The following is a 22297-nucleotide window of genomic DNA, read 5'->3' as shown; positions in this document are numbered from 1 at the left end:
GGGTTTGATCTTCCGAGTCTGAAGATTTCCTCATGTTCATATAGGTTTAGTCTAGGTGCTCTTCGGCTCAGGCCCGTAACATGTTTCAGGTGGAAAAATGACTAAGTTTCCCCATAGTGAGCAAGTCAGTGATAATGTGTAACCTGAGAAGGACTGGCACCCTGTCCAGGGTACCCTATGCTAACCAGAAAAAGTTTCAGATCACTGTAGCCCAGAACTGTGCAAGCAGTTACAACAATTAATGAACTAAACCGTGTTGTATTTTTGCTGCCATTAAATTGCTTTTATATTAAAAATCACCTAATAGCAAAGCCTCAAGGTTAACACATTTAATATTCTACAAGTCACAGTCACCAAACATTGCAGACACAAAACAGGGCTGTGAAATATGCTAGAGGATGGTTGTATGCCAGGCAGGAGTACAGTCAGCTGCTAGACAGAAATCTTCCAGTGATCAGGCCCTTCTTGAATGAATGTACACTGCCCAGTGGGGAGGCTCATGAAGAGTCCTGCCATTACCTGTGGGTAAGCCCTTGCCTCGCAGCCGCTCGCGAATCTCTTTACTGCGTTCCGGTAGGGAATCCTTATCAGTTTTTGACAACAGCCCGTCCAACTTCAGTGACATGACAGGAGAAACAAAAAGACATTGACTCACGCTACCACAGGCAAACAGAAGATAGTTATCAGCTTGGTGATTCACTGGCTTGCAAGTTGTCATTAGCAATTTGGTTTTGTAAAAAAAACTAAATGCTGCAGTAAGTACCTTAACATCCCAGTGTCTGCTAGCAAAATACTGTATGTAATTAAACCATACTTTTGAAAGTATCAGTTACCCATTTAGCAGATTTTGTGTACAATATACTATGATCATCACTTGACAAGTCAATGCCATCAATTTGTTTCCTGTTTCTCAAAGTCCCTAATCCTGGCTGATTTATCATATCTTTAAAATAAGATGTGTACTTCCCAATTAACTTCTGCACATCCCCTCCCCAATACCACTACTGCTGAGTGCTCTCAATGTCTAATCTTTGCTGTTCCTGTAACTAATGGACTACAGAAGAGGATTGAATTAAAACAGCTAATGAAGCATACCTTCTCCCTGTGAACTGCAGTTAACTAGGCAATAGTGGGGGGGGAGCAGTAGAACAAGGCAGTAGTACCAAGAGCTAGGAGGAAGCATTTTAATTATATAAAACAGTGTTGGTTGGTAGCTTAATACTGCAAGTATGTTTTTACTACAAACCTAGAAATTCAACATAGAGCTTCAAAATGTTGACCAAAACCTGTTGGGTTTTACTGTATGCAGTTACACGAACTATTTTCTTAGAAAGAAAAAAAAAAGTGATTATAATAAGCAAGAACCCTTAATCACATGATAGGTCAGGACAAACCAAGCTAGCCAGCACTGCACTGGCATATTACCTGTGATAGGCTGCCCAGCACCAGTCTGACCAGCTTTCTAATGTAGGAGAAGGACGGCTCACAACTAGAGTTGCGGATGTGAGTGCTGCAGGCGTCCAAGACAGTGCGCACTGACATGCGTGCGTGGGTTCCCTTGTCACACATCTTGCAGAGGAGGCCATTCAGGTGCTCCCCCATCTTAATGGGCTGAGAAAAACATAAAACCAGAAATCACTGCATGACTGGCACTACAGACAAGTAACAGACATTGCACAAGCAGCAGAAAGGCCTAATAAATTGTCTTTATAGCTTTTATAATAAAAAAAGGCAACACAGCACAGTAAGTGCAATTCAAATGACACCAAGAATTTAAAAAAAAAAAAAAAAAAAAAAAAAAGTACAATCTACAATGACCAACTAGACAATTTAATTTTCTGTGGTTTTGATGGTCAGTTCAAATGCAAAATTATAGTTAAGTTTAAATTATAGACCATCCTCAGTAAAACAAAGGTCTCATAACACAGAACACTAAACTTTTCTTATATGCAGTATAAACCTAATTAAAATGAAATCCATTACTTAAAATCAATTTCACCTGGCTTTGTGGAACCTGATAATCTGCTCCCCAAAACAAGGTCATCCCAAGTGAGTACATGTGCATCTAGAGGAGACAGTAATCAGAGGCTGGAGATAAAACCACCATGAACTATTTCGCAATAGAGATTCAAAAGAATTTAAGATGAAAATACCTGCCCAGTTAGAAAATACTGGTGCTAGTCACATGAACATGTGTCACAAAAGGAAATGAACATTTTCAGCCTGGTCAAAAACACCTGAATAATGTAAAACAGTCTCTTTGCCAAGTTTTTTTTAAATCAGTTTTTGCTGATAGCAGAAGATAAAAGTTACAGCTAATACACCAACATTGACCCTCCATTTCTTCCTGAAAATCAGCTCAAAGAAGCTGATCTACTTAAGTGCATTTTATTTTAATCCTTTTGAGAAACACATTCCTCCAAAAAATGTAATTTTAGATTTGCTCTGATAGGAAGCTACTAATGATTTTTGTGGATTTTAGTGCATTGTTGAGCTTTTGAAGAGAGGAAGGCATTTTCCAAGTGTGTTGCATAGTTAAGTATTAACCCATCTTATTACTGCTGTAAAATGAGCAGCAGAGACTTAAATCTTTAACTTGCATGGCATTATGGGAAAAAAAATACTTCCAAGACTCTGAGGTTTACCAATAACAGAGCGTAACACTTATGTAAATTTTTGTGCATTTTCCATTCAGTTTTGTTAGATTAAGCACATTTCAGGTGTTTCTACCATAGGTCAATTTTTAGAAAAATATTTCACATTCTTAAAATTATCAAAATTTTGGCACCGGCTTCCAAGCACTGAACATTGTAGCACCTTTTATCAAATGATGCTTTCTAGAATGTTCCAGTACCTTCTAGAATCTTCCAATAGCTATAAAGAATCAAACTAAAACTGGTATTTTTGTAATCAAACTTTAATCATAAACAATGCAAAATCAACACAACTAAGAGCTCTGAAAAATTTTGTATCAGCCACATAAGTGACACAGCTACGCAAACCTATTTTAAGACCACAAAAGAATATTCTTACACAAACTACAAATTACCCAAATGTCAGGTTGGACACACTATTTCCTTCAATACATATTATGTGTATGCAATGAGAAATTCATATGAAATATGCTTGTATGCTTACTTGGGTATGGAGACAGAGCTGAAATGGGAGAAGTGAGCAGCAAATAAAACCATTAATCATAAAAATGACAAGTGTACAGAAAGCCTTCAGCTTAGACAGCCAAGGAGAGGCTTGTGTCACACAGAAAGGTCAGCATTAAGAGGACTGAGGAACCTTTTCAATATCGGAGAGCGAGGCCAGTGTCAAGCCCTCCATGACCTCTGGGGCTGTGAATGCCCTCAGATCTTGCTGAGTCACATTCTCATCTGTGAAGGAGATGTTTCCGGAAGGCATCAGTAGAAGGGACCACGGTGAGATGATAAAGCCAAGGCCTGAGCCATCTGGAAAACCCACACAGGAAAGATGGAAAAACAGAGGTGTCAGCCTCTAGTTACTGAAATTCTCAATAGTGAAAACATGATTCTGCTCACAGAAAGGTTTGGGCCTCTGCATTTTAAATGTGAATTAAAAAAATGATTTCCTGCTAAACAGGTGAAAGGACATGAACAACAATTAACACTTTTGTTGATCAAAACATTCTCACAATGCAAACAAGAGAACAGTGCATATGATCTGTTGTACACAATGGGTGGGTGAGAAATAAAGTATTCTCATAAATAGTACCGTTTAATACCTATCCATTTCAAGACATTGTCACAAGTTCTGCTTGTAAATAATTTCACATAATACCAGAGTTTTACCACCCAGATTCACAATGGAAAAAAAAGTTGTGTCTATCTGAAATACAACTATCTTTAACAATTTAATTAAATTGTGGCCTTGAGTATTATGATTATTTGCTTATCTAGGGGGGGTGCAGTGGCACAGTGGGTTGGACTGGGTCGGACCGGGTCCTGCTCTCCGGTGGGTCTGGGGTTCGAGTCCCGCTTGGGGTGCCTTGTGATGGACTGGTGTCCCGTCCTGGGTGTCCCCTCCCCCTCCAGCCTTACATCCTGTGTTGCCAGGTTAGGCTTTGGCTCCCTGTGCCCCCAAATGGGACAAGCAGTTCAGAAAGTGTGTGTGTATAATTGCTTATCTGAATGTTACTGAAGATACAATATTCCAATACAAAAATAAACAATGTACTAAAATTTGCTGTACTGAAAGAAACAGGAAGGGCTTCCCACAGATGGGATGACCTTGCACTTGCCCCTGCATACACAAATGGATATTTGTTAGCTTTAACACTTATTGGATTATAGAAAGTGGGAGAAGTGCATTAATTACTGATAAACAAAATATACCATGCTGCATACTCATTTAAGATGTGGTTCAAACAAGATTATATGCCAGTACAAAGTTAACTTGTAAGGGCATAATTGTACATTAAATTCAGCTTTTCAAATTCACAGCAACCTCACTGAAATCTATTTATTGGCAAGTGAAACTTCCAGCTGATGTATGTAGCCTCAATGAGGCCAAGTGATGCAATACTTAGCTTTTCCTCAATGTATACTTAGTATTTAAGCATTACTTCATTTTATTTAATCTTTTTTTTTTTTTTTTTTTACCTTGATATGATTATATGTAACATGTCATCACAGAGTCCCATTATTGAGGCTCAAACTTCATAAAGCACACAAATGGATTTATTAAAAATACATAAAATTTTCAACCTTCCAGAGAATCCCTACCAATAATGAGTGAAACTTCAGGACCATGAACTGCATGAGACACACAAAGCAAGTTGTTCAATATCTGTGCCAAATATTACATCAGAAGCCCTGAGGACAAGAAAAGGAGATTTGCAAAGGAGATCTGAAAAGGAGATTTGCAGGGGCAGCACCATTGACATATACAGCATGAAGGCCCAATATGGCCAACTGTATCATCTGAGAAATTAGAGCTTGCCTTCCAAACCCTGACCAGAAAATGATTTCTTCAGGCTTATTGAAATTCGCAGTATCACTAAAATACAAGAGAGCAAACACCCTTTGCATTGACTGCCATCCAGCAGTCAAGAAGGCTGGTGTCAGGTCAGAGAAACTCAGGCTTTCTGAACCTAGGAGACCATAACTTCTGTCTTTTGTAGTCTGACACCTTAACTCCCACACACGTGGAGCAAGACAGACCAGAAACATATGCAGTTTCAACAAAGCCAACATAAGTCTCTAGTCAAGCAATGGCTACCCAAATGATTTTCTAACAGGTATTTTTGATATTAAGTTGTGCCCAGAAAGATGTATACAGAATCATGTATTCACACATGGCAAAACAGGATGTTTAGAACCCATTTTCTTTAGAGTATATTGCTCAAAATCTGCCCTACAGGTTTGAAACTAGCTTCAGTACCTCTTATAAAAATTCCCTATGTTTAAAAAAAAAAAACTAAAAATTTAACTGATGCTTACTTGGGTCTGATTTTAATTAACCTCAATTTTCCTCTAATTTGGAAAGAATTAACTGTATAAAAGTGTACAGCACCTATAGCAATCAAAGTTACACTAAGAGCACCACAAATCTGCCTCTGCAAACTATGAAAGAAAAGGAAACTAGTTCTGTGATGACCCCAAATACTTGTATGAATTTAAAAAGTCCAGTTCAAATCTGAAGCCCAAAATAATTGAAACAGGACAAGAAAAAAGTTTAACTGCGACATAAAGACAATCACAAACTCAGCTGTAGAGGTGAGTCATTAGATTAATTGCCAAGAAGCAGTATGTGTCAGCTTTTTTTTTTTTTTTAAAAAAAAAAAAAGACAATTAGTATGGCAATATGCAACTTTTCAAAGCAACAGGAGGCCACATAGCTACTACCAAAATTGCCGGTGGAGGTTCAGGGGTCACATAAACTACTAAACCATTTAATGTGTCAGGGAACAGTCTCAAAAATAATGACAGCATATGCCAAACACTTAAACTGCACTGGCAAAGACGAACTGTGGTTGCAATTTGAAGCTCACGGGCAGGAATAGACTGACACTTCACAGGATAGTTACTAAAAGCCACTGAAGTACAACCTCAAAAAATACCACAGAATTAAATCAGTAGCTCTGTGACCCAGCATCAACAAAATCTTTGTTATGAGCTTAATAGGGCTGGAATTTATGGCAAGGCTACCATTTGCAAACATCACGTATCTAAGACCAACACACAAAGACACAACCTGGTGCAAGGTGCACAAACCTGAGAACCTGAGCAACAGAAAAAAGTAACATGGCTGGAGAAGTCATCTCCCCCACTGCATTTCCAGTATCTCCATGGGTTTAGGGGCAGCCGTGCAGTGATTAGAGCTGAGGCCTTTAGTACAACTGGAGGTATGATTTGAACCTGCCACCATTTGTGTCTACTCTTGAGCAAGGTACTTACCCTTAACTGTTCTAGCAAAAATTACCCAGATGTATAAATGTGTAAATAAGTAGCTTAACAAGTCACATTGTATTCATATAGCTGATGCTTTTCTCCATGTTGATATTTGTGTTTGTAGAAAGAAAAACAATGCCTTCAACCTGCAATGACTTGGCAATTTTTAAAGATGGTGGGGGGGGGGGGGGGGGTTAAGAGATCTGTAATGGTATGGGTGGCCATCTTGAGTGACTCATAGGATCCAGTGATCGCTCTGTTTAGTCAAATAATATGCAGGCACTTTTCAGGACCAGGTACACCATAAAGTGCAAACCACAGTCTTCCCAATCACCAAACCTAAATATAATTGAACCTTTCTGGAAAGTTCTACAGTGCAGGAAATATATTTCTACATCCTTTTCTCCAAGAGCTGGAAGCTCCCCCCCCTTGAGAAACTATGATATTTCAATACCAACAGAGCTCAAAACTTGTATGACAGCATTCCAAGGACTGCAGCTGTTCCAAAGGCAAAGGGCAACTGTACTCTTTACCATCACTAACCCTTAGTATCAACATATTGTTTCCATTATTTGTCTAGTCCTGTTCATACTAGATAGAGAATTTCTAATAAAACCAAATTCTGTTCATCTGACCAAGCCAATATAGCAACAACTAAGATGTTCAAAATTATTCAGATTGCAGCTTTACCAGATGAACCGCTACACTGCATGTCACTTTGAGAAGTGGTTGACTTGGTGCAAGTCTGCCACTTGTGCAGCAAAGAACAGGTTTAAAAGCTTAGGTGAATGAATGTGTATTAGTTTAACAATCTTTAAATTGCCATGGAACAGTTCTGAATAGGGAAACGGATGAGCAAGGTGAAGATCTGCTCTCTGAAAGAACAAGTTAAATATAGCTTTGACTTAAATGCAGCCAATTAATGCAGAACGTTACCAATCAGATAATCAAGCTCAGCAGCCAGTGTGGCTCACTGCATTGATAGCTATTCAATTACATGAGCCATTAATTGGCCTGCATCACAACGCCAGGCTTTTACTAATGGCCCCATTTGTGCCCACAAGAAGCAAAGAATGCTTGAACAAAAGGCAGGGGTGAAACAAAACTAAAAGAAGAAATGAGAATGGTAGGATGGAATGAGAGGCAAAACCACATCATACAACAGGGAAATTTAAAGATGAGCAGGTTGAGCTCCTGCCTAGAATGAAAGTATCTTTAGAGAACAGAGCAGTATGTAAGGGTGCTTAAGAGCCTGATGACTAAGAACATACATTGTATTGTATTTAAGAGGACAAACAGGAAAAATTTATAGATTCTGTAAGATGTTGAAGGAGTTGTTCCCGTTGTATGAGTTTACGTATCCTTTTTATGAGTGGGGGGGGCAAGACTGACCAGCAACTTTATGCAGAAACAGTACTATGGAAATGCACAGGATTGTGATAAAACTGGACCTCAAGCACTTAAGACAGCTTATTAATTATATATCACTACATCTCCATCCTCTCCTAGTGCAGACACAGGCTTTGGTTATATGACTGGAAAAAACAAGACTACAGACAAGCAGCAGAAAGGAGTTCTCTGCAGGATGACAGGGACCACTTGCTGAATTGGGCATCTAGTTAGGATGGCCCCTGGAAGCTTATTTGGAAGAACTACCAGCATAACCCATTAAACTGAGGCCCTGGGGCACACTTAAGGCAAACTTGAGCAATTATTTCAACTGCAATAGGGACACTAACGAAACAGGACAGCTAATGAAGAGAATCACCACACAACAGCAGTTCCTTAGAAAACATACATTTCAGTAAACAAAATCTTATACAGTTTCAACATATTAATCCACACACTTACAAGGAGAATTTAAATTGGGGGGGGGGGGGGAATAAACAACAGGTCAAATGACATGCATTAAGCGAAGAATTTAAAAGTTAATTCCAGCAATAAGAAGCTGGAACAGGAGGGCAACTCAGTTGCCCTGTACTGACAATTGCTGTCACCTTTAGCAAATATTCTTTTACATTACTACTGTTGGAGTGAAACCTTAATTTAAAACCTTTACCATCCTCTATTTTAAGGAAGGATTGTGTGGAGTGTCCTAGATAGATGTGCAGGACTTCTAGTGACCTAGGTGCATCTGCAGACAGGACAGCACAATAAAAAGTTTGTTGAACTTTTTAGTAAGTAAACTAATGATTTTCAGTGAACCTGGAATGAGAGCAGATTCTTTCAATGGTAGTGGCAAAAAGTTACCTCGGCGGAGGAGCTCCTGAAGACTTTCTGCACTCTGGTTCAGAACCGCCCAAAGTTCCTCCTCCTGCAGAGGCCCCCCACGCACCTCCAGAGCTTCCGCCAGAGACACATGCATTGTCTGATGGAAAGTGAGGATTCAAAATGCACTGTCAGAAATGTTAAATTTTTAAAACTTTGCCATGTTAATTACAATAAATCACATAAGCAGTCCGTAGTTTAACCTTGTAGTACTGTAAAATTAAAGCACATCCATTTAATGTCCATTTAGGATATCAGCTGACCCTACATTATAACCCATTTCAAATAACCTGATAGTCAAACTGTTAAAGAAAACCCTTTTTTGAACACCTTTGGAGCACTCTGAATACTGAAACAAGATATACATATAGATTTAGGTTTGTACAAATGTGAAGGAAGTATTTGAAATATATTATTCCTCATACACTAAACAAGAAGTGATTAGAGGTGATGTTACAAGTTTGCTGGTTCCAGCCTCACATAGCAACTTTATATCACCATTTAATTTGTGATGCCTTTCATAAACAAGCAAGTCAATCATCTGCTCTGGATGAAACCAGAGTTCACAATAAATGACGACACCCTCCCCCAGTCTGGGTAAAGCCACAGGACAAACTGATCCAAAGCTATTTGGCCAAGGGATAAAATAAACCCAAGAAGCAGGTTTAAGAACAACAGTATTTTCTTTGTACTTCAACCTATTTTCAAAGATTTTGGAGAAAGAATAGTTGGAGTTAACACCCTTACATTCCTCATTCAAAAATAATGAAACATTCATAAACACTGGAGCAGAGGTTTAAACTGTGTCCACATGGTTTTCTGTAATCATAATTATGCATTTTCATATCAATGTAAAGCATCAGGAAATTCTAGTCATGCCTAAAGTATGCTACTGGAAGAGCTAGAAACCCGTCCAACACGATGATTAGACAGTGAAGCAAGATAGAACAATAACGATGCGCCATTATTTCAAGTTGGTTACCATTAAATTTGACCTAATTAAAATACAGTATGGACAACGGAGAAAAAATTACATGGTTTGATATTTAGAAGACAATGTCAAGTATTTTATCTGAACAAACTATAAATTACAGGGATGATATTGATTTTTCTAAAACATTCAGTAGAGAGGTATTAGAGTAACAGCATCCAACCTTTTCTGGCCAACCGTTATTGAGAAGCAGTCAGAGCTGTATATTTACATTTATTTAGCAGACGCTTTTCTCCAAAGCAATGGATACTATGTAGTGTTACCAGCCCACACACCTTATTCACCGCAGTGACTTACACCGAGTCACTCATCCATACGTGGATATGTACATGTGTGTTTATAAACTGACACTGATTGTTAAATGTGAACATTTAACAAGTATTAATTGTATTGCAAAAGGTATTAAAACATTTCCTAACTTAAGAGAAGATAGATGACAAACATTCTTACGAACACGCGCGCGCACACACGGAATCCGCTTGTCCCGAGCAGGGCCGTGGCTAACTGGAGCCTAACCCAGCAACACATAGCGGAAGGCTGGGGGGGGGGGGGGGGGAGATACACCCAGAACAGGACGCCAGCCCGCCACAAGGCACCCCAATCAAGACTTGCATCCCGAACCCACCACACAGCAGGCCTTCTTATGAAATAATTCTAATAAAACAATTTTCTCAAGTTGGACTGCTGCAACCAGTTAAGGACAAACAATGAGAGTGAGCGAATCAAGAAAAATGAGTAAAATTTTTTTTAAAAATTTAACCTTTCACTTTTAAAATATTCTCAACATTGGTCAATATGACAGCCATAGCCTTTCGTAATAAACCAACTAAGAAATTGGGTTTTTAATTCCTCGGGACACATCAGTAACACTCAATCAAAACAATCTTTCCAGATGTGCTGTTCGAAAACTAACGATTCCTTGTGGCAATTTCAGATACTGTATCGCTCGCTTTGACCAATGATTCTAACAGAGGAAATGCTCATATAAGCAATTACTGCACTGAAAGTTTACTTTGTTTAGATATTTTGTCCTTGCATCTGTGAAACATGTACGTTTCATGCCATGTCGTCTTTGTTTTTGGCCCTCGCCCTTCAATTCACTCAAGTGCAGATTCGTCCATTTTGCTTGAAATGTCCTATGTTTGTCAGAAAAATCTTTGAATCAGCCAAGAAAAGCACGTTCAGCATTAAAATTCAAGTAGAGAGACATTAAGCAATGTAAAAGTTAACATTAAAAAAAATAAATCAGAGTGCAAGTAAAGAATTTGGACAAAACAGTATTGCCACTGAGGAGCTACAGTGGAACTCCACACCTGCTGTCTCCTCTCACTCTCCATTACCAGCCAAGAAATAGTGAAGAATCACATCTGCGTGTAAATGTCTCCTGCTGATGCAATACGCTTTCTGTATTGTTCTCAAAGATGCATGCTGCTTTGGCAAAAATAGTCTGCTAAATCAAAGTCTAACTATAACCGTATTATCATGAAATCTGATACATATTTACAGCAGGTATTGTATATAACCAACCATCTACAACTGCTTGTCTTAAGGGGGGTTGCAGCGAGCCAGAGCCTTACCCTGTAACACAGGGCACAAGACCGAAGGGGGAGAGGATGCACCCTGGATGGACGCCAGCCCGTCGCAAAGCACTTTTCAAAATTTTTTTTTGCAGGACATCACCGAAGTAGGCCGCATGTGGGACACACTTGTATTGGACCATCTCGTTACCTTCAGTAACGATCTAACACGATAGAAATACAGCATTTAAATACTAACATATGTTGCTTAAGGCATCCCACCACCATATCCTAACAAAGATGTCCTATTGGGGCAACAAAACTCATCACAAATGCCAAGCACAAACCCCCTAGCACCCTGAACATGATCGAATAGCTTTTAACTAATAAAACCTCACTGCTAGAAAAGTGCTTTTGTAAACAGAGTTGTGAGAGCAGTTACTTCTAAAGGTGGTAGCAAAGAGTATTACTATTGTACACAAAAGGACTAAGCCAAATTCTCTTTTTATGCTCATTACCCCTTGAGTTATGCATTCTTTCCACCGATTAAAAACAAAGGAAGATAAATTTTTTTAATCTTTACCATCAAAAGGTACTAATTTAAAAAGTAACATTACATCAGCATTATAATCACATAGCTAATTTCAGGAAGGTACAAACCAGAGGTCATCCTATCACAAAATTGTTTTATTTATTTATAGTTTCATATAGTTTCTATATTGAAAAATCAAATTACTGATTTCAGGTTTTCCTTGGAACAAAATAATTCAGTTCTCTTGCATACTGTTTTAAAAGCACATTCCTTTCTGAGTTTAGATTAGTTATGTTGTAAATAACTTGTTCAGCAGAAAAAGATTAAAATGATCACAGTAAGGGAGGGGGGACATACCCAAGTAGTACTATATACTATTGTTTCACACCTATTGGCTGCATCACTACATCACTAAGATTTTAGTTTTGTCACTAAGAGGAGGAAAAAAAAAAAAAAAAGACACCTAAACACCACAGCAGTAAAGTTTGGCCTTGCAACAAGACCGTAATTATGTCACAAGTGTCATGCAGCCCAACTGCTGCACCACTGTGACAAAAATGTTTAAACCCTTGAAATCCCACAGCGACATGATGCAAGCGAAGTATAGGAAGCACAGGCTTTACAGGATTAAATGACTGAGCGAAAACCGATGGCTACTTAAACGGTGGTGTCACGTTTCAATTGAAATGTGGAGTCAGACCCTTTCCCCACCGCACAGACAAACAGAATGAACTGGTTTCCCCCATTGGAGTTCATATTTTTGTAGCACTTAGAGGGTGAAAATGCAAGTCAGCAGATCTGTACTCCCAAAAAAAAAAAAAAAAACCCTCTAAAGTCATCCACTAGGAAATATTTTAGGAGAGTTAATGGAGCACATACTGCAGCCTTGAATTTCAGGTGTACAAGCTGCCAATCCAAGTAAAATCTGAGTTTTCAATGAGCGCCTATCATTAAAAAAAAAATGATAGATAATTCAGCATTATTGTCAGATGGCAAATTATAAAAATGATAGTGAGGGGAAAACAGTTGAAACACACAGGACAAATTTGGTACAAGGAAAAAAACAAAGCGGGTTACAAACCACGTGCCTCATTAAACATAGGAATAGAAGACTGAATAATGTGGGGGAAGACCTTAGGTCGATTGTTTGTATACCCCTTGTTTTTCCAACAGAGTCCCAGATTGGAATGCTTTTATGTGCATGGAAGCTGCAGTGGGGCCAGTTCTGTTCCTATTGGTACAGAGCCCTAACCATTATGGTGGAGCTTAGGGGCAGCTCAAAGTAGAGAGGGGGGAACCTTGTGCTGTTCCTTTTGCAATACTACACAATTTTGTCCTGGGTGCCCCCCCCACTGTATTTGAAACTAAAATAGAAACAAAAGCAACGATTATGGTTGAGGACCAAGAAAATAATAGTAGGTCAAGTGTTTTAAGGAGAATAAAAGCTCAGGATTTTCTCACCATAAGTGAAAATTAAAAAAGGGGAGGGGATCTAAGTTTCTCACAACTACTCAAAAAACAATTATGTAGTAAAAATATTTCACCTTCATGTGATTAAGACACTTGTTACTTTTTCCTAGACATCAGTTTGTATGACACCCATTTCTTCAGCTAATCTGCATTTTTATTGCCAAGCTTAGAATCTCAGAATTTCTGCAACAGATGTAGTCAAACAAAAGAGCTTCCAAGCAACAACATATCCGGCATAATTTGAAACATCTGAAACAAGTTAAGGTTTTCAAAATGTCTAGTTGGAACTGCTAAAACCATTTAGACACAAGGGGGAGGGCATAGTGAAATGCCAAGAACTGAAAATATTTTTCAGACAGTCCTGCCAGGAAAAAAAATAAAGTAGCCATCATCATCGTAGACCTTTTTTCCACCCCAAAAATCACACATTTAAGAAAACAAAAATCCCACATCATGTCCCAAATTCCCACATGTTCAGACAGTCCATCACAAGGTTCCATCCTGTAAGATTTTTTTTTGAGCAAAATAAATTGAATTTTAAAAATCAATTTATAGAAACAGGCAAAGCAGAAGCTTTAAAAAACATCCAAAAAAGTCCTAATTAAAAAAAAAAAAAAAAAAAAAAAAAAAACCCAGTCCATTGAATTTGTTACTTCTGAAATATGTGCCTGCCTCAGCACTCGCTAAACTGCCATAAACAAAGAAAGCAAAGTAATCTGTTTAGAATTAAGGAATCTCAGGTTCAAATGAGGGGGAAAGTCCTGCTCAATGGCACTAGGAATATGCATGCCATTCTGAATATTAAAAAAAACCTAATACATAATTGGATCTCAGCAGTCCAGATTGTCAAATAAATGAAATCTAGCTCCTGAAACCCACAGGCATTTTGAAACAAAAATGCAAATGACAGTTTCTAATTTAAGGTTTACACATTACCTTCACTGAACAGGTCACACTAAAAGTGACCTTAGACAACAACCAAATAAGATGTTAACTCCAATTCCATTAAACATATGGAAGACTGAAATGTATGGTTTAGCCAGCTACCGCTAAGGACTCTCCATTCAGCAGTATGTTACTGTCTGCATCAATCACTTGGGAAGTAAATGCTTTCTAAATTTTGGTGAACGCTAGGCTTCAAAGTGACAAGCCATTTTTGCCAACATATTGTCAATGTTCATTAATATTCCACTCAATCTTTCAAATGAATAAGAAAAAATTGCTTTATCACCAGCCAGACCCAAGTTCATTGTAAATGTTGCTGTATAGACAACATTAGTCCATTGACTACAGTGACTTTGATTTGAAACCACCCAATTAGCATTACAAAAACTCCTCTTTATTTCTGACAAACTACAGACTGGAAGTTTCTGAGCTATTTTCCCCATTTTTGCTGCAGTTCTGCATCTCTAAACAGTATGTTCTTGATTCTGTAAAGGATCCAATTATGAAACATCTCCTCTTGCAGCTGTAATCACAAAAAAATACACATGTATAGCTTTAAATGTGCCCTAGTGCATTATCTGCAGATTGGGGATTCAGCATTTTCACCAAGCCACACCATCAACAGCCTTTCATGAATAACTGACCTGATAAGTCTCAATATATGCAACAAATTTAATACAATTACTCTGCCATTATAACATTTGTGCAACATTAACAGTAATACTTTAAGAAAAATCTGAAATCAAAATTGTATACTAACATTTTCTATGCTGTTGTGGCTGCTCTTCACAAAACTAAACTTCCCACAACAACAAATGAAGACAAAAAAAAAAAAATGATGCAAAGGCATGCCTTTCATAATTGACCATTAATAAGGATACGTTCTGTTAGGTAAGGAAACCATTTCAAAAGAATTTTGACATTTATGACCACCACCACAACAAAAGGCACAACAGAAGCAGAAACATTGTCATTTACTAATAGGAGCATCTGAATGTTAGTCAAAAACATACTAGCAGATTTTGCTGATGTGTATACTCATTACAAATACCACAATACAGTGGGTCACTCAATATTATGGTAAGCACAAGCAGGTGAGAATTAACTAATAAGATGCACAAGAGAAAAAAAAAAAAAAAAAAAGTTACTGGATTGTCACAAAAGGGAACAAAAACTTAAGTATACTCATAATCCAACTTCATCTTAATTTAATAACCCGCTTTGCTTGAAGAGGCATTTCTTTGCCTTTACGATGACCAAAATTGGATTGCACACCTCCTGACGGTTGAGCAGCATGAAACATTTACATTCATTCACTCATTTAGTAGATGCTTTCCTCCAAAGGAAAGTCAAATGAATATTAGCTATAATTCAACTGATATCTTTATCCAAAGGGACTTAATCCTACAAACACCACATTAAACTCCCACTATCATTTCTAAAACAGAGGAATGTAAAGCACACATCCACACAAACCAAAGGCAATTTTTTCACCAGCACCCCTGAAACATCTTTGGACTGCGGGAGGAAACCAACATGAACTCAGGGTAAACATACACACTCCACAGGCTGAACAAAAATCAAACGCACATCAAACTGCAATCCCCAGACACCGTAAAGCACCATGTCTCCTTGTATGGCAAGTGTGAATTCATTTTGCATTGTTTTTGTCATGTCTTCACTGGTCTTTTCTTTTTTCCACATTGAGTATCATATGCAATGTTTAGTTTGTGAGCATAGAGTACATAGCATGTAAATCAATTAAAAAAAAAATCAAATAACTATAGATAGAGTGCCATGTGGTACACAAACTAATGAAGGAAACTTGCCTGGTGTTATAACAACTGATGTTAACTGTCCTTTTAGTTGGATTTGGTGATAGTCCAGCCTAAATACACGTTTAATTTTGGGCTCAGGAATGCATAAGAACTTTTGCCATTGAAAGCAAATTGTCAGGCTATGAGAATTCACCCAACAAAAGGTTTTTCAGGAAAGCACTGAAGTCATAAGGAAGGGGAAGACCATGCATTTACAAATATTATACCAGTCTCTGAACTTGTTACTTAAGACCAGAGCTTTCAGAAAAGCAACCGCAAGGCACTTCTGCATTTCTGTGGAAATGGCGTTTCCTCTGTGGAAACTTGCCAGAAGGGGGGGGGGGATGACAAATTTCCTCAGACACCAGAATCAAGGTTTCATAATATAATATTAGACCTTTTTGATTACAAGTGTGAAAAGATTTCCTCAAATTCCTGTGGCAAGCATGATTATTGTGATTTGGAGAAAGTATCCAAAACAGTGGTTCTGGACATTTTTTTGGCCACAGTTCCTCTGTCTTAGTGGGAGGCATCTTTGTCTCCCATTTTTTGTGTTTGTGTGTCATATTTTACAAGGGAAAAAAATGAACAAAGAGTTAGAGCCTACTCCCTTCTTACCACAGACCTCATGTATCCTGTGATTACGATTTGTACACCTCTGGTCTTGGCCAAAAACTGAACTAATGTAAAAAATGTAACAATTCTCAACTAACCCATCTTTATAACCATGTATTAATCATTGCACATTCCAGTGCAAACACATTAACAAGCCACCAGGGTCCTGCCTGGACCAAGATATAAAACTGATTGAATCTGTTTATCAAGTTTACTCAACACGTGCTTGTATCTTTCAATTTACACTTTCAACATAAGTTCCATAGATGCACAATGAAAACAAACATTCCAGTATAATTGATAGGTGACTGGAAAGTACTTCAAATACTCAAGCAACTGTACTAATGTACACTAACTTAATTTCAAGTTATTTTACATCAGGTCACTTCTCTTCCAGTTTTCCATACCAAGTAGTAATATCACAGACTTGATATATACCACAAGCCTTAAAGCTAAAATACAGAAGCCTGAACATTATCTTTGTTAAACTTGCAGACAAGAGCCTTTTGTAGGGGCTCAGTCTTCAAGAGCTCCAAATATATCAGGACCAAGAATTCCTGTTCTATCTTTGTTTACAAAAGAAAGCATTATAAAAATAAATAATGCACAGTGGTGTGGGACTGGGACCTTGCAGGCTAAAGGCTGTGGTTCAGATCCCATCACCCGCTGTAGAACGTGATCAAGGTACTCACCCTGAGCCGAGACGACGTACAGCTAAACTATCCTGCTGTATAAACAAGTAAATCATTGTAGAGATGATCATTTAACATTCTAAGTTACACTGGACAAAGGCTGTCAGCTAGATGAAGGCAAATAATGACTGAGCAACTATAATATGCAGAAACAGTCTGCATGGAGTAAAGAGCTGGAAACTGAAAAGCAATGTGCACCCACATCAGCTGAAGGACCTGAGACAAAACAGGCAGCATTTCCTTCACAACTCCAGGTTCAAACACAGGGGCTGTTTTACATGTAGCTACCAACATTTAATTTAGCTGACCCTTTCCTCTGAAGTGACTTACGATGTTACAGTAACAGTTATTACAAGATTACAATTATTTACCCATTTATACAGCTGGGTAATTTTAAGATAAGTACCTTGCTTAAGGGTATGACAGCTGGAGGTGGGGATCGAACCTGCGGCCTTTGGGTCCAGAGGCAGCAGCTTTAACCACTACGCTACCAGCTGTCCCTGTTTCACAGTGGTGTTGCACTACAAAAGCAGAGTTTGCACTAAATGAGTGTTTTAAGCTACTAGTGTAAATGTCTGCTTTCCTACGTTGACGCGGTAAGCGCGCTGCCCTCAACGTGGCAAAGCTGTGACCCCACAACCGTGCGGTGTCACCAGGGATTTCCCCAGGTCTTCCATCGACACGCAACCTTTTCTAGCCCATGTTACCAAAAAAAAGAAAAAAGGTGGACATGGAGAGCAGAATTAAAAAAAACTTAAGGATGGTGTTTCACGAATCTTTCGCGCCCCATTTTCTTTCCATTAACTTTACTTATCGTCTCTGGCCGCCCGTTTTCAGCGCCAAGTTAGACTTTCAGCTGGAGTTGCGTGCCGATTTAACTGAATTCAGCGTTACATGAACTTACCTCCCGTTAGATGCGTTTATTTGTACTCATGGAAAAAAAGTCGCAGAATTCAATTTTCGTCGAGTTTTTCGTTTGAAGAAAAGTCGTCAGAGCCGAGTTTGCGCGGGGGCGATGTGGTACTTAGACTAAAGGTGGAACTGAAGGAGCAAGTCCTCTTAAGTTAGAGCCGAAGTTTGACATTCTTCTTCAGCTTGTGTCAGGCAAGTGCATTAAGGGGAAGATAATATGTTTTACCGCAAAAATTGTGCATAAAAAAAAAAAACACAAACTTTTAGTAAAAGAGCAGCTGGAAGTACGAACTTCGAAGGAACAACTGAACAGGCGACTCGTCACACACCCGCCTCACGGGCTGTACTACTGCGCCTAAGTTACTAACGTGACGAAAACCGTCGTCGAGTTTTAGCTGAGATTTGCAGCTTCACGCGTTGAAGGTGGAGAAAACATCTCCCGAGCAAGAACTTCCAAGTTCAGATGAGCTTCCTGCGTCGCCTTTTCTGCGAGCGGAATCTCGTTTAGCGACATTTTTCCCCCCCGTCAGATTCCTACTCACTCACCGCAGCGCTCCGCCGATTTCCCGAGTCGCAAGCAAAGAGAAGGCAACTGGGAGGGAGCTCAACAACAACAAGTGTGCTGCTGGGTTTCGACCCACTCACTGAGGCCCCTTTCAATCGTAACTGTACCACGAACGAACAAGTTCAGGCGAACTACTTTATTTTCTAGAACGGTGCCTCAGCCAGCTGCCAATAAACAGAGTAATTAGAGCGTTTCCGCCGACTGGCCCCCAGAAGTAGCTAGCTAGCTCGGCAAACTTTACTAAAAAAAAAAAAAAAAAAGAAAAAAAAAAGGTCACCGGACTTTTTTTTTTTTTAATTTTTTTTTTTTTTTAAAACATCGATCGATATCTGTCCACACGCTACAGGCAAGACTTACCTTGAAAAGCTCTCGAATTAAGGCTAGGGGTTCGATGTCCGGCTGGAAAAACGCAAACAAACGAGACGGTTCAGCATCGTTTTCCACAGCGGAACATCATCATGAACCGAACGGGCAACAGGTTTAGGAACGCGGTGCTTCCTCCTCCTCCTCGTACGTAACCGACACGCTTAGTATGTATCCCAAACTGGTCTAATTCTTTTTTTTTTTTTTAAATCAAATTCAATATTCGCTCACCTGCACTCTAGCTGCCTTGCTTTTTTTATATCCTCAAAGTTTAGTGTGCCGCAGTCGAGCGACTCTACGTCATCTGAGGGTCGTCTGCGCGGCTCGCCGGACAGCGCGGTAACCATCGGTACCGAGAAGCTCCCGTCGCCCCCCCCTTCCGTCTCTCAGCGCCTCTTCCTCTCTTCCTCCTCCCCGCTGTATCCTTCCTCCCCGCTGTCCTCCTTGGCTGTGCGCGCAGAGCGGCGCAGAGGCTCGCGCTGGGAGTAACCAGACACCGCGGCCCCGCAGCTCATTGGCCCGCGCGCCGCGGCAGGAACCGTCACACGAGCAACACAAGAGGCGTTTCTATGGAAACCCCCCGAGCGTAAGGCGAATGGAACGAGAATTCGACTGCGCTTCGGCAGAGTTGTGTTCTCGCCCACTTTTACGTTTATCTTCGCATCGCTCGTACATCTGCGGGATACGCGGAACTGAGCCGTCTGTAGCACCTTGATTTGCGTACACACGTGCATATATGCGCACATTTTTTTTTTACTCTTATGTGCTGGTCAAGATCATGTGATTCTTACTGAAATGTTTTCGCTCACAACGGTTTTGTATACATCCATGGCATGCTTCTATCTATCTATCTATCTATCTATCTATCTATCTATCTATCTATCATGTCTGTCTGATCCATTGTTTTCGTAGGTATGTTAATGAAAATCCTTCTGTTTTAATCATTAATTGTTTACTTATTTCTGTCTGAATATATGGGTAATAGTATATCAGGATAGCTGGTAAAGTAGTGGTTATAGTCTAGACCTGCTGCCTTTGGACCCAAAGGGCATTGTCAACAACCGCTTGTCCTAAGTGGGGTCGCGGCAAGCCGGAGCCTAACCCGGCAACGCAGGGAGCAAGCCTGTGTGGGAGGGGACGCACCCAGGATGGGACGCCAGTCCATTGCAAGGCACCCCAAGCGGGACTCGCACCCCAGACCCACCACAGAGCAGGCCCTGGCCAAACCCACCGTGCCACCAGGCCCCTGCACCCAAACCTTGCTGGTTTAGCTGCCACCTCCAGCTGTAGTATGCTTGAGCAAAGTAATTACCCCAAATTGCTCCAGTAAAACTACTCAGCTGTATAAATGGGTAAATAATTGTAAATTCCTTAACATTGTAAGTCACTTTGGAGAAAAGTCTCAGCTAAATGAACAAATGTAATAATATTGCATTTGGTACCTAATTGTACTAATTTGCATACAATGTATTAATGTATTTGATCAAAGAAATACGTTCCCTTAAAATGCATCGGCATAGTTGGAGAGGCGTTTCGTGTGTCCCCCAATATTTGATTATAAATCTACTAAGTTTATTTCTGTCCCCTCAATACCAGACAAATAATTAAGCCACTGGGACACAATTAATCAGACATGTTTTTATGCGCCTACTTGTGCGATGAACATCGGTGCATCAAGCAGAAAGTAACAAACTAGGTTTACTTAGAATCACGTCTGCAGCCATTTCTCTTTTCTCTTAATGTGATGCACAGATTGTTTTTTCGTTGAGATGTACGTCGCTTTGGAGAAAAGCATCTTCTAAATGAATAAATGTAAATGTAATATGTCAAATTCTTAAACAGGGATCAGGAAGTACATGATGCCCACTTTTTAGTCCTTTGTGAGTTTTGTTGTGGATACCTGTTGGGGTTTAATCCCTGTTTAATCCCTGAATAAACAGAAGATAATAAACTGACTGCATTTAAACCTCAATTAAATAAATAAAGATGCTCTATTTAACAAACAGATGCATAGTTTATGGAAATTAAAAACAAGCCTCTGCTTGAAACACTAAAATCTCGACTTGGGGTAGTAAACAGAACACTTTTAGGATACACTACAGATTATGAGGAATTTGATAAATCCGGGTCCATCATTATGTCAGTTCCGCTGACAATAACTGAAAATGACTCACAAATATACACACACACATTGGCTGAAAGTGCTCATCCTATATGGGGTCATGGGGAGCTGGAGCCTACCGCAGCAACACAGGGCACAGGCCGCAAGGCTGGAGGGGGATACACCCAGGACGGGATGCCAGTCCATTGCAAGGCACCCCAAGCGGGACTTGAACCCCAGACCCACTGAAGAGCAGGGCCCAGTCCAACCCATTGCACCACCATGCCCCCCACACAAATATAAATGTTGGCAATTCTTAATCTGAACTCTTGATTTCACAATCCAGATGTATGGCATTTATTCTCTCTTTACACACACACACACACACACACACACACTCCTAATTCTCAAGCCATGCATGTACAGTACATGGGTTCTGTTTAGACTTCAAAGATTGGGTGTGTCTTTCTCTCCATCAAAATCTTTCTGTCTTCATCCCTATAAAACACACTCATGCAGCAAAATGTGTAATGTAACAGAGGAAAGAAAACCGAAATCCTAGACCCCCCTATATTTGTGTGAAGCATGGAATTGTCCGAGATTGAAATGCATTATTGGTGACATTTTAAAACAGACAACGCATATTTGTCCAAAAAGCAATAAATGCTCGCTGTTATAAAGCAGTGCAATATTTTACATGCATTTTGGACGATGTTCAGCATTTAAAAGCTTGCCCCAAAGGAAATCAGGCACTTGGCAGCTTGTCAGAAACTCATTTTGAGTCACAGACTTCAGGTTTGCAAATATCCTCACCTTTTGTCCCCTTCCCTGTTGTCTGTATCAACAAGGCACATTCATACTTATTGCATATACGGTAGTTCAGACACGGTGATGACATAACAAAAATAAATGAAATTAGTGTGACGGAAAGCAATATGTTTTTTCTTTGCTCAAGTACCCTGTTTCACGAGAGTGTGAACCGACTGCGCGGTGCTGCAGACAAGTTCTGTCCTGTTGGGGAAACACGCTGTACCGAGGAGTGTACGGCCTGGCGTTCTCACTCTGCTCACTAGGTATGGTAACTTCCAAC

General features: G+C 39.6%; 1 protein-coding gene across 11 annotated transcripts in view; it reads right to left on the bottom strand.

Annotated features, from left to right (window-relative positions):
- The window catches only part of ptpn13 (protein tyrosine phosphatase non-receptor type 13), a 58278-nt gene extending 38603 nt beyond the window's left edge, over positions 1-19675 (bottom strand). For 5 of the 11 annotated variants that reach the window (XM_018753655.2, XM_018753700.2, XM_018753684.2 and 2 more), the window contains exons 1-7: positions 19338-19675; positions 8670-8787; positions 3292-3458; positions 3139-3156; positions 2000-2065; positions 1426-1611; positions 520-613 (exon numbers count right to left, since the gene is read on the bottom strand). In XM_018753655.2, coding sequence (XP_018609171.2) covers positions 520-613; positions 1426-1611; positions 2000-2065; positions 3139-3156; positions 3292-3458; positions 8670-8784 — 646 coding nt within the window. In that variant the 5' untranslated portion in view covers positions 8785-8787; positions 19338-19675. Of the gene's footprint in view, positions 1-519; positions 614-1425; positions 1612-1999; positions 2066-3138; positions 3157-3291; positions 3459-8669; positions 8788-18724; positions 18890-19100; positions 19143-19337 lie in introns of those variants that run through there. The other 6 variants (XM_018753692.2, XM_018753737.2, XM_018753727.2 and 3 more) reach the window with 3 other exon arrangements.
- Positions 19676-22297: the final 2622 nt, after the last annotated feature.

This window comes from Scleropages formosus, chromosome 6, assembly GCF_900964775.1.
Source record: "Scleropages formosus chromosome 6, fSclFor1.1, whole genome shotgun sequence".
NCBI classification, from domain to species: Eukaryota; Metazoa; Chordata; class Actinopteri; order Osteoglossiformes; family Osteoglossidae; genus Scleropages; species Scleropages formosus.
This window is presented reverse-complemented; position numbering and strand designations above follow the sequence as displayed.